General features: G+C 43.4%; 1 protein-coding gene across 2 annotated transcripts; it reads left to right on the top strand.

Annotated features, from left to right (window-relative positions):
• The first annotated feature begins 1,433 nt into the window (after positions 1–1,433).
• Positions 1,434–12,972, top strand: bbc3 (BCL2 binding component 3). Of its 2 annotated transcripts, none has more exons than XM_085130873.1 (4): positions 1,434–2,195; positions 3,223–3,616; positions 7,925–8,130; positions 11,018–12,972. In XM_085130873.1, exons 2-4 carry the CDS (start codon positions 3,235–3,237, stop codon positions 11,111–11,113), a joined length of 684 nt encoding a protein of 227 aa, XP_084986999.1. In that variant the 5' UTR covers positions 1,434–2,195; positions 3,223–3,234; the 3' UTR covers positions 11,114–12,972. The 2 variants fall into 2 exon arrangements, with proteins under 2 accessions (XP_084986999.1, XP_084986998.1); XM_085130872.1 differs by having other exon boundaries at positions 1,438–2,046.

Here is a 12,972-nt window from a genome sequence, read left to right as displayed (position 1 = left end):
TTTTGCTGATTTTGTAGAAAACTATAATTAACAACATTAAAACATTTGAGACATCTGTCAAGATAAAGGAAGCACTGTAGGTATGAGAAACACGAGTATACAGGATTATAATTTCTAGTGTTTAGCTGCAGGAAATTCCTGATGAATGCCATTAAAATGACTTTTAATGAAGCTTTCAACACACTCGCTTTGCATTTCAAAGACATATCCAGATCTGGATAAGGTGGAATTTATTGCTGATGGTGTTGAGCTGAGTCAGAACAAAGCCATGGGTACACCAGTGACGTTCCTGGATCTATACTCGGATTAGTCTGCCAGATAACCCATGCAACAAACAGAATTCCCAGGGTTGTGACCTCAGTGCGGAAGATATGTTCATTCTTTTTTGCATGAATCACATGCAGCCTGAACTCACCACAGTCAGAAGCACTAATGTATTGGTCACACACACACTGATTATGCAATGAATGTGTTGTTAGCAGCACTACTGTATGCTAAAGGCTGACTCAGCTCCACTCCAAACAGGAAGACAGCCTGTTTGTTTACAGCTGCTGAGGATGTGTCTGAAAAAGAGAAGGAAATTAGAGGGAAACCAGCTGGGGGGTGTTGTGAGTGAAAGGAGGTGTGTGTAGGTGGGGGTTGTTTTGTTGATCGCTGTGTGGGGCTGTGGCATGAAAAAAGTTAAAGATAAGGGGGGTAGGGAGGAAAAACAGAGCACAAGAAGGGCATTAACTGTTAAATATGAAGGAATGTTTGATGTGTGAGTTAAAAAAAAAAACATGGAAACGTGCTGAAGAGGATTTAAAAGTTTTTGATAAAATGTCAAATATAAAGAAAATGTAAAAGAAAGAGAGAAGGCAGGCAGAGGGGACAGCGGTGGAGTTAAAGACAGCAGCATCCTGTCAAGGAGCATGTCTGCACTTGTTGTGGAGGAGGAGAGGGAGGGAGGGACCGGAAGTTAGACAACCCCATCAAAATAAAAGCTAAAGCAAGAACAATGCAAACGCAAAAGTAAATTAAGCACAAATCATTGGATAGGTGACTCAGTCTGCACATAAAGTGAGCCCACGTGTGGTGATTTCTATTATATGCACTAACTTTTGCTTTAATGTGTTTTTTACACAGACATAATTTTTTTGAATCATTAGTGATATTTGTTAAAATAAGTGTTAAAACACATCTTAGTGATTTTATTTTTATGCAAGTCAACTAGAAAGTTTTAGAGTCTAATTTTGCTTAACTTAGTTACTGAATGCGAAAGAGCCATGACACTCACAGATCCTTGGATTGAAATGGGAAAATTCTGTCACAAAATATCATATTTGGCAAACAGATAGGGGGGCTTTCTATTAGATTTGACTGGTGATTGTACACCAGTGTCCAAGAGGGAAGGTGTGTGTTTGGAGGCGGTGATTGGGACTATACAGGTGAGAGGGGGGAATATTAAATGTAGGGACTATGATTGGGAAAAGGAAAGCAGATATATTTTGTGTCTGAGATGGTTTAGACAATTGCAGAGGAAAGATGGTGGATATATTGGACAAAAGATGTTGAAGATGAAGTGAAGGAGGACATGCAGAGATGGAGGTAAGCCCCCTGACAGTAGAAGCCGAAAGAGAAAGATGTTTATTTTGATTGTATTGTGTGGAGTTTATTGTGAAAGGCTAGACCGGATGTTTGACCGATCGCGTTTTAAAAGCCGAGACGGACCAGCTCAGACGGAAAACCCTGACAGACAGCAAGCCAGGCAGAACGTAGTCCCGCTACCTGCCCGCTTCACCTCATCTTCATCAATATTATTGTTTTGATGACGTAACCCGAGACAAAAAGAGATTAAAAAAAATTCACCGACGCCATTCACAGCGGGACACCTGGAATGGAGTGACACGGCTTCCTCCGGGCGGACTTTAAACATCTCCGGAGTCTTCTCACCGGCGCATCCACGGTTTCTTTCGGCAGCTTTTATTCCGTCTTATGGCCACCTGTTACCGTCAGGTTCAGACCTGCAGACAGCCTCGCCGCGGATCTTCAGAAAACCTCCACCAAGTAAGCGCTTTACGCCGGATTTCTCTCTGCAGAAGTTGGCAGCGCAAAGTTGCATCATCTGCCCAGCTGTGGGGATCTGGAGTGCGCTTTAGACTTCACCTGAACGAGCCCGTTTACTTCAAGCTCCTCTCAGATTTTATACTCAAACGGTGCGTTTTTACACAGAGTTTTATTTTCTTGTGCAGTGAGCTGATGGTTCGCGTTGCTCTGACAGAGACAAGCCCCGACATGTCAGAGGACGAAAAGCTAACAACGTGGCGGTAAAAACATAAATATAAGCTAATTTTGTTTCGCGGCAGTGCGGACAAGTTCGTAAAGTCAGCGCTGTTTTTTTGTTTCTGTGTTTTTTGCCTCTCGTGGATTTTATTTTTAAAATGTCAGTGTTGACTCTGTGCCCGGAAATGAACAACACTGGGTGCATTTGTGGCGACAAAATATTAAATAAACGGTTTTGTTGAGTTTTGTTCGTGTGCCGCTTTCTGCTCGGTGACAGCGAACATCGAAGTGTTCCGCCGTTAAATCAGCGCGCGCCTCCCTGTTCTTCGCTGTGTGAGTTCGCGAGCGCGCTGCCTCGTGCACGGGCGGCACGGATTTGTTTACAAACACAGGTCTCGTGCTCCGAAAATGGAGCCGCTGGTGCCTCCTAGCGGCCTACAGCAGAATATACCGGAGGAAAAATCAGAGGCGCTAAAAATAGATCTGTGGTTTTTTTTATTTTTATTTTTTATTTTTATCTTCAGTTTACTTGTTTTTACACCGTCCGGCTGCCTCTGTGCGCTCAACAAACTAAAATGATTATTGTCTGACGTGTTTTTAGTTGTTATTAATTTACACAATCTTGTATATTTGCACCTTTAAAAACAACGTAACCTTTAAAAACCAGTAAAAACCTTTAAAAACAATGAAAACTAAAATCATTTTGTATATGTATAAAAATGGGCAAAATAATAAAAAAATCTATATATAGGAGAGGTCTTAATTTTGAGTCTTTAAGCTTTAGTGCCTATGTTTATGGGGACTGGGATATGTGTTATACTTTCTGATGAATGGCAGCCATAACAAAAACCAAAACCAACGCTGAAACCAATAAAAACAGAACTAAAACTTTAAACTGTAAAAACACAACTGAATTGAAAATTAACACAAAATTTTAAAACTTCTGTCTTCCTTAATTAGGCTACAACTGATATGGCCAGAGCACAGACCATACAGACCGCTGGAGAAACCCCTGCTAGAGGAAACTCCTCTCTTCCGTGTCACAACACCTGCCGAGTGGAGCTGCCTTGCCCCCTCCACACCTGGCCTGGGATGCTCAATAGTACGACCAACACCCCCTCCTCCTCTGGGACCAGCACTGGTGGCATACACATCCACCACTATCACCATCACCACCATCACCTGCAGCCCATGCAGGCTATCTATGTGTCGTACCCGCTGTCGTACTCCCACCCAGACGACAACGACGACCCCCAAGTTCACCAGCAGTTACCCGCAGCATCGCCTCCCAACCGAAGGGATTTGAGGTGCAGAGGTGCACCTGCACCTGGTGACATCTCAGGAGAGCGTTCAGGTAATATTGAATATTTACAGTTTTGCACACAGTGAGTTGTAGCATGGTGCAATATTAAAACTACGTGGGGTAGATCTACTTGTTTGACAGGCAGGCAGAAAGAAGGTTAATGTAACACCAAGCCCGAGTGCGGTGTTAATCATTAACCCTTTCAGCCACAGCCAGAGTGATTCCAACAGAGTAAATGTGGGACATAGTATGTTTGTGTGAAGCCATGTGGGGCACATTCTGTCAGGGATATAGCACAAATACAACAACTCTTGTTGAATTCACTCTACGTGAATACAAGGATAAAGGGAAGCTAAACTTTGTCTTATGCAGTACACTTGTGCAGATCAATCCATCCCCTGATAAATCTTTTTGAGCTGCAGGTTTTTCACAGTTTTCATTATATGCAATTTTGGGACTATTTTTTTCTAACAAATGTCTCCTCCTAGTGATTTAGACGGCTCATCTTCATATGTGGTCTGTCTGCTGTAAAGACTTTAGGGATGTTACAGCAAGTTTTTGTCGAAGGGTGTGTCTGTGGCACTGTGGTGCATTTTGATCACTTTATGTTGTATGAATTCACATATAAACCATCCAGTCTGCCCCAAACTTCTCATGTGTGATAAGAGTCCCAACCCGAAAACATTTGCATACCACCACTGAGTTGTACCGCCACCTAGCAGCAACAGAAGCACACTTAAAACATCTTATATTATTTCAGCTTGCAGCTTTAATTGAACCTTTATTTCTTTTAATTTGTGGCAGTTTTTAACATATTCCAGAAAAGAAAAAGTCTCTGTCTTAGAGTTCTTTGAAGTGTAACGGATCAAAATGTCAGAATCTGTCTCAGTTTGTCTCGGCTGGTCAGGTGAGCCTTAGCAAATCTGATTTTAAAAGCCGCTGCAGCAGGAAGCAAGCTGCATGTATACACGACGAGCAGTAGTGGTTGTGATCAGATGTGACTCAGCCACAACCACACGCAAGTGTTTGCCTTCCAGACCCCCACCCTTAAGTAAACACCAGCGTTATCAGTTAGCAGGAGAGTATCGGTTGGTTATGTGTTTACTGGAGCCGTGGCTTTATTTACTTGACATGAGTTTGTTTGGGCAGCGCTGATGAGTGGGGACAGGTGGAGGGTAGAGATGTGCTCCAGCTGTCGCAGGGATCAACATGTGGTCCCTCTTTGGCAGAGTGACCTTGAGACAAGCTGGCCTTTATGTTGATCGTTCAAGAAGCTGCCCAAGGCGCCACAGACGCCTCAAACTGCTCAGAGTTTATGGCGCAAGGCCGGATTCATTCCAGGGGACATTAGAGTCGCTGCCACTTTGTAATATTAGCAAAAAGGGCTCTGAAAGCTCATTGTGCTGCTGTCGCTCTGAATAAGGTGTCTGCGATAAGATGTTGATTTGTGCCTGAGGCTGTTTAAGACATTCAGCCCTCCACTTCAGAAAGAAAATCACCTCTCCGGGTGATTCAGGAATCAGGTGAAGTAAGCCCAAGAGTCTGTATCCTGGAGGAAAATTTATCAGAAAGGTGAATTTAGGTGAGGCTGCAGAAGTGGCTCAGCAGGTTTGACTTTAACCCATGCTGTTGTGACAGGGCTGTAGCAATGTAAACAAATATCTTACCCTCCTCCTCCTCCACCACCACCACCTCCTCTCTCAGCTGTAGTTCAGCTGTGCATGCAGGCATGTTGAGACATGTCCCCGCCTGCAATAAAGAAACAATCTGCAGTTTCCTCCTCATGAGAGGCTCAGCCCAGCAGCACAGAGTCAGGTCAGCCTGTCAGTGTGTCACCAGCAGGAAATGAGGCCAAAGAGTCAAAGCTGCAGGGATTTATTCAGTTAGGTATTTTTTTATTATTATTATTTTAAAAAACAGCTTTACAAAATTCGGTTTATCAGATTAAAAGTTTGCTAAGCAGGCTTATGAGTCAATCACTAAGCCAGTTAATGGGCAAGTGGATTTGTTATTCAGTGAGTGGGTAAGTTGATTATTCAGCTATCTGCACAGAAACCGAGTTAATCAATTAGTCGTAAAGCTGTAATAATTATTGAGCCATCATCAGTCAGCCAATTATTTAATAAACCAGAAGGTCAGACTGTTTTCACACATGAACATTGGATGATTCCTGGAGGATCAGGTCAGGATGCTTTACAGCAGGAAGTAGTCCGCTTCAAATGTTCTGTCGCTTCAGGAAGTACTTTAGGTGAGAGAGACACCTGAATAGCTGCTATTCACACATCACTGCAATCAAACATTACACAGATTTTTTTTTCTTTATCTTTTACCCAGGAAGCTGACAGGTTAAAGACCGGATAATGTGCCAGATATTTATGCTTTCAGGTGATATCCAGGAAAGTTTGTGGCCGCGAGTCTTAAAATGGTTTACTCATTAGTTAATTGCTCCAAAGCAAATCAAGGTGAGACAGTTTGCTTTGCCGTACAATGTGCTCCTTTGCGGTCACGTCATTCACCGGGCAAAATGTGCAGCGCATTTGCTTAGGTTGTGTATTTGTTAAGGAAACAATGTTTCAGAGCTTCCAGCGCAGTCAGCGGAAATTCAATAAACTAGATAGTTCCCTGTTTTGCTCTTCTCTGTTTCGGTTCATCTGCAGGTATCTGTTTCTTATACGGGTGTTATAAAAGTAAAGACACTGCATTACAGACGTCCACAGTATCGTGTCACGGGACATCCTCCCATAACATTATGGCCATATTAGCCTGATGAGAGCTGTACTGCTTAAAGATCATTAGAAATGGTGGTTTTGGAGGCTTGTTGCATCCCAAGTTTATAGATATTAGTGAAATATTAATAACAGAACTAAAGTAGGTAGAGTTATCCAGCTCACCATTAAGCCTTCTGCCTCCCCCGTCGGTGTATCTTTAGGTTTAGTCTGAGGTTTTTAATGCCACCCCCTCTTCACCTCACCCACCCCTTCTGTCTCTAGTGGCTCCCACATTTAACTGGTCAAGGGGGTCTCTCTGTCACCTTGACACCACGTCAGCCTATCAGACGGACAGGTTCATCTAGAAACCCGCCCCCTTTCCTCTAGGTCATCCTATCACAACTCGGCCCCCTGCGCTGTCTTCCAATCGCACGCAGATGTCTCCAGGAGTGCTGCCTCAGAGTTACCTTGGCAACAAGCCAGGGTTTTCCTGTTTGTGTTTTTTTTTTTTTTTTTTTCTCCCCGCCGCTCTCTCTTTTCTCTCTTCCTCTCTCTCTCTCTCTCGCCGTCTCACTCCGTCTCTCTCTGTCTAGTCACCTGCATCTTTAAAGGATAAGTTATAATCCTCCTAGCAAAGTGGATGCTGCGGTTGCCGGGGGCGCCACCGGCGCTCAGCGTTGTGCCAGAGACAGGGGTTGTTTCAAAGAAGCTGTGTGATTGGACGAAGTAGAAAACAAGTCGGGGAACCAAAGGTGTGCCGTAGGGAGGTCACAGAGGGCATCTGTTCAGCTTTTAGAGCCGAGTTATTCAAATCAAAGAGGCTGAAATCTAAAATCAAAGCCAGCAGATGATTAACTTTTAATTAGTTCATCCGCATCAAAATTAAAAGACTGAGGTAGTTAAAGTATTTATCCGGTTACGATGCTTTCCACACTATGAAAAAGGATTTAAGAAACACTTAAACCAAAATGCACAAAGTAAGTACAGATATGTAAATGAAAAGAATAAGATAATATATATCGAGTTTTCTTAAAGTCATAATATCTCAAACAGATTCAGGTCTGATTTTAGTTTGGATTGTCACGACAGAGGAATCAGACTGGAGGCTCAGGTATCTGCTTGTCCAAGAAAACAAAACAAAAATCATTCTGTAAACACAAGAAACACACAAAAGCTCTCTATGCCAGACTTATTAAGCAGATTAAGAGATTACTCTCCCAAGTTCCATGAAGAGGAAGATAAGTCACCCCATCAGCCTCCTCCTTAAGAAATTTGTATGTTTGTCGGTCTGTGTGAGAAAACTAAACATTTATTTTTAGCCTGATTTACTCGGAGGTCAAGAAAATCCACCTCCTCTGCCTCTTTTCCCACTGAAATGCATAAAATTTAAATTATTATGATTCCCCTGTATGTAATTTTTAATCCGGTTTTCCTCTGTGGAGGAGTTCAGTGTCTGTTACTGTGTGGGCACACATCCCCTCTGACTTAACCTGTCTGCACAAGGAGGCCATTAATGTATGCTGCTTGTTGACAATCAATTGATGATAATCAGAAACTCTGCAGGAGCTTCTGGCCGTTCACACGTGAACAGATGGAGTTCATGGAGACGGTAAAAATAAATTCTTATATGCAGTTTTCTTTTCTTCTGCAGACTCGAGCAGACAGGAGCTCCAGCAGCCCTCCAGCCGGCTGCGACTTCAGTCTAACATGTTGCCCCAAAATGAGCTGCCATCCTGGGTTTCGCCTCGCCGCAGAGCTCCTGGGGGAGAAGCAGTGCAGGAGCAGGAGATCAGGAGGGTGGCGAACCAGCTGAGGACAATTGGAGATGAGCTGAACGTCACGCTCCTCCGCAGAGCGGTAAGGAGGGTGATGGGAAATAACTGGGCTCAGTTTTAACCTTTAACCCTAAAGTCGCTGAGCTGTTTTGGCGACCGCAGTGGGGGTTTTTCAGTGTGGAGTTGATGGCGACGTAAGTGCGAAGTGCTTTCTAGTTCTTGAAAGCAGCGCAGTTACATCGATTCTTTCCCCCGCCCTGCTCTTTCATTGTTATCAGGTTTATAAGTGGATGTGAGTTCAATGAGTAATTGCACGTGTGCATGTGAGTGAAGAGAGATCGATATTTGTGAGTGTGAGCGAGTGGATCAATTACAACTGTGTGCGCTCCTATCTCCATCTTTTATTCATTGTTTGCTCCTGTTCATTAGTTATCTGTTTTCTATCTGGGCAGCAGGGAAGGACCCACAGTTAATCGCTGGAGGTTAGCAGATCATGTCAGATTAGTAGTAAAAGCCCTTAGTTGTTTCAATACATTTTTTGCCATAAAGGAGCATCCACACAGGAAGTGACTTAGAGCAACCTGGTGCCCAAAGACTCTGTAGTGACTGAGTTTCAGCAACAATGAATGCTGCGAGGCCATAGTTAAACTTTTCTCACCCTGAAGCAAGTGAGGGAGGGAAGCAGTTGTAGCAAAGGATACTGTTGATACATGAGGGTGTAGCAGATGCATTAGATGGTAGCCTAGGCAACAGCTGCTCCATAAGAAGTTGCTTTATGTGTGCACTAAATGCCACTGTTAGTTGAAGTTAGGGGGGCCGGGATAGCTCAGTAGGTAGAGTGGTTGCACCATGATTGGAAGGTTGGGGGTTCAACTCCACTGAATGGCTACCCTGAGGTGCCCCTGAGCAAGGTACCGTCCCTACACACTGCTCCCCAGGCGCTGTCCACTGCTTCACTGGGTGAATGGGTTAAATGCAGAGGAGTAATTTCCCTACGGGGACTAACACATACACATTACGCTATGCTTTAAAAATGCTGTAAAATATGCAATTCTTTCAAAATAAAAGCCACTGTTAGTTGAAGAAAGTAATCAGAAAGATCAGGTATTTCATATTTTCAAAATAAAACCCATTATTTTGCTAAACTGTTGTTGTTTTCAAAATAAAAGCCTTCAGCTATATATGGGAAGTTATTAGGATGCTTTAATTCTGCTGGATTTTTCAAATTACAAGTCCCTTGTAGATATCAAACCCTCGGAATGGTCATAATTATGTCAGATTTTCACAATAAGAGCCCCAAGTTAGTTATAAATGAAGAATAAAAGCACAATAAAGGCCTTGTGTCTAGTATTTGTTTTTTTCAGCTGCAGGTAAGAAACTAAGACCTGCAATAGCAGCAATCCTGAGGTTTCTCCAGAATTTGCTCTTTCTTCTTTCTCTCCTTTCATTCAGAAATGAGGTCACACATGGAGCTCTTTAATCCTTTTTTTTCTTCCTTTTGTCTGAATGACAGCGTTCTCCTCCCTTCACTGTCTGTTTCTTTTGATTGTTATTTCTTTATCTCGCTCCCTCTCCGGCCCCGCCCTGCCTCTGTGCTCTACATCGCGTGTGGAGTCGGCAGTGACCTCCCCCCCCCCCCCTCCTCCTCCCTCCCACCTCCTCTCCCCTCTCACTCCCTCACCATCCCGCCTTTTGCACACAAACAAAGATGACGTCACCTCCTCCTGGCTCGCACTCAGACATGAGTTGCTCACTTTATGAGGATGTAGCCACACACCCGCCTCCCCGCGTTCTCCTCCTTGCAGACAAGTGCAGCAGGTTTCAGGGTTTGCTTCTCGTGTAACTGTCGCTCTGTCTTCACACTGAGAGAGATACTTCAGTCTCTGGGGGAAACTGAGGAAACTGTGCGTGTTGTTTATGATCTAGTCAGTTTTTCTGAACGAGCACTTTGAAACAAAAGCAATGAGGAAAGGGAGGAAGGAGGGATGGAGGTTGCAAAGGAAGCATATAGGGAGGTGTAACCACAACCACAGCCACAGAGGTTCATCGTGCTCCACACAGAAACACTCTTGTTTTCCTCGTGTTCGGGCTCAGCGCTCCTCATTATTAGTCTCTCTCTCCATTCATCTCTTTCTGGCCACTTCTTGTTTCAGAAGCATATATTTATTAATATTTTAAAAACATGAATAACAAATCAAAAAGCAGGAAAAGGCACCTTTCATAGCTCAACGTGGAAACATCTAAATGCATCTATATATTTTTTGTCCATTCAAGAATTAATAAGAGATTTTTCCTTTAGTGGATGTTATCCTTTGTCACAGTGGGGTTGACATATGTGTCCTTTCTGGTTACTTCTCTTCCTAGGAGTAAGACAATGGCACATTTATGTTCAATCATGTGACATTTTTGTCCAATAACACGGTGACGTTGTCAGATTAGGCGATTACAGCATCACGAGTACTTGCCATGTCACGACGGGGCTACCTCTGCAGGATAAGCAGAGCAGCATCCACTGAGCCTGAGTTAACCTTTGCACCTAAGAAGTTAAAAATGGGATTAAATAACTGGGCAGATGTTTGCAGCTGATATGATTTGAGTAAATTGAGGTTAAACATGATTCTGGTATATAAACGTTCTCTTCATTCAGAGATGTGTCTGCACAGTTTTCTTCATCATCTTCAACCAATGTAGCATCTCTGAAAGTTCATAAATGATCAGCTGACATCATTTATATAGTTTCAATCACTTTGTTGTTGCTGCTGCTCCTCCATGTGTCAACAAGGGCATCTGGAGACAACATTGACTTGCATGAAGCTGCAGCCATGTGATTAAGTCTCTTCTATGAACTGTTTCGGGGTCATTTTGTCAATACATGCGCATTTTTAGCATCTAAAAAGGTCAGTTGTTGAATAATGAAATGTTGTTGAATCTTATTTGGACTTCATTTGGTCTTTTCTTTCTCCCTCCAGCACGGCGGCCCTCACTGGCACGACTTCAGAGACGTCTGCCGAGGCCTCCTCAGCTTCATCACCCAGACTCTCAGCACTCTCTACAGGCTCACATAGACTTGCTGTAGCGAACAAGACAACCTGGACTGGCTGCTGCTCTTCATCGTCACTCACACCTGGAGGTGCGACTGAAAACATCCGTTGAACAAAAGAGGTGTTGGGAAGATGAAAGTGGCAGCCAGATCGGGCTGCTTCCTGTGGAAACTGGACCCTGCCTGTCCGTCTGACTGCCTGTCAGTCAGTCCGTCAGCCCGTCTGCTGGTACGGACCGCTGCTGATGGACTGACCTGTATATTTTGTAAAATTGTTATTATTATTTTTTTCTCAATGTAGTGTCTCGGGGCTCAGCTCTTTATGTAGCAGGTGTGACTCAGCTCGTGTGAGTCGGAGTGTATGTGTGTGTGCACACATGTAAGATGTGGGTCAAACAGAAGCTGTGAGGTCCTTAGAAAAGTTTAAAGCCACTAGAAGTGTGTGAGGTATGTGAACCTCTGAGCCTTAGCCAACCCTGTGCTGTCAGAGTTTGGGATTTTTGATGCTCTTCCAGGGTTAAAGTACAGAAATGATATTTAAAATTAGGATGGTAAATCTTTTGATTTTAATATCAGCTGGAGGATGCAAAATCATTTCAGTTTCAACAGACTGCATCTCTCCAGCTCTTCCCTCTGAATATATAAAAAGAATTTTCTGCTGTGGTGTTCAGCATTAGAGGACTGTCAAAGGCACGATTTGACCCTCGTCTGATGTGTGCGTGTTGCCGTTGTGTCTTTATCGTGCAACCTGTGTCCCTCTTCTTATAAACTGTGAAAACTGGGCGCTGTGGTTGCATCGCAGGGAAAAACGAAACGAAACAAAGTCGGGTGTTATTCCGCTACGGAGCGAAGCACAGACCGAACCTTTCTCTCAATCTGCTTCATGTCAGTGTACAATGTGCCTTTCTGCTTGGCGCTCTGTTGAAGTCTAATCTCCAACACCAGGACAATCAGCCCCCCCTTCCCACACACACACACAGACTGAATAAAACACACTTAATGTTTGAGTGGCTCGTCCGCAGTCACTGGATTCAAGCATTCACATTACATTCAAACGTTCCAGCTTCACTCGCTCGCCCGCCTGTGTCGACAGTGTTCATAGTTACTTGATCAACTGTAAATATTCTTTTGGAAGATGAAACTTATCCCGATCCAAAGGTTTGGATGGAGAGTTGGAAGAATTTAAATTGGAATTTAAATCCAGTGGATTTGGGAAGATATTCCGTCAGCAAAAGAGAAATATATGATTTGGATCTTTATGATTGTTGGAAAGTATTCGATGATGTTTGTCAGGTGAGCCCTTTGGTTGTGGGACTATTTTCATTGTAGTTTAAAAAGTGGGGGGAGGGAGGGGGGGGGGTTCGATTGCTCGTATTGAGAGCATAATTTATTTTGAAAAGTAGCCTAGCTGTAGCATGGTTTTTGTTTGGGGTTTTTTATGTTATTATTATTTTTTCACACATTCCTGATCAAAAACTTTAATTTAAGCGCTACTTGAGTTGTAACAGTTAAAAAAACAGACTGATGTAGAAATCACCCACAGTGAAAACACTCATTCATGCAGAAACACTCTCAGCAGTACTGTGTTAGAAAGCATTACAAACGGCCTCACTCACTCTGTTCTCTGCTGTCTTTGGCCATGATGTGAAAAATGAGATGTGAGGAGCATTACTGAACCATGTGAAAGCCACATTTGTGAATATGAAATGAGATGGGGAAGAAATGGTACCAAAAAGTTTCCCTTTAGCTACTTTTAAAGCACAAAGAAGAAGAAATCAGCCGTCGCAGGCTCACAGCAATACTCAGTGTTTAGCAGCTTGAATCGACTGGGCCGAACCAAACGGATGGCGAATTGTCAGTGACGTTTTTCTTTGTAAATTTATT

Source organism: Neolamprologus multifasciatus, chromosome 14 (genome assembly GCF_963576455.1).
Source record: "Neolamprologus multifasciatus chromosome 14, fNeoMul1.2, whole genome shotgun sequence".
Taxonomy (NCBI): domain Eukaryota; kingdom Metazoa; phylum Chordata; class Actinopteri; order Cichliformes; family Cichlidae; genus Neolamprologus; species Neolamprologus multifasciatus.
This window is presented reverse-complemented; position numbering and strand designations above follow the sequence as displayed.

Excerpts from the sequence above, each read along its gene's own strand:
- bbc3 (XM_085130872.1), top strand. The coding sequence starts at position 1,975 with ATGGCCACCTGTTACCGTCAGGTTCAGACCTGCAGACAGCCTCGCCGC. Across the intron at positions 2,047-3,222 it reads CTTCAGAAAACCTCCACCAA|GCTACAACTGATATGGCCAG; the intron begins GTAAGCGCTTTA and ends TTCCTTAATTAG. Across the intron at positions 3,617-7,924 it reads CATCTCAGGAGAGCGTTCAG|ACTCGAGCAGACAGGAGCTC; the intron begins GTAATATTGAAT and ends TTTCTTCTGCAG.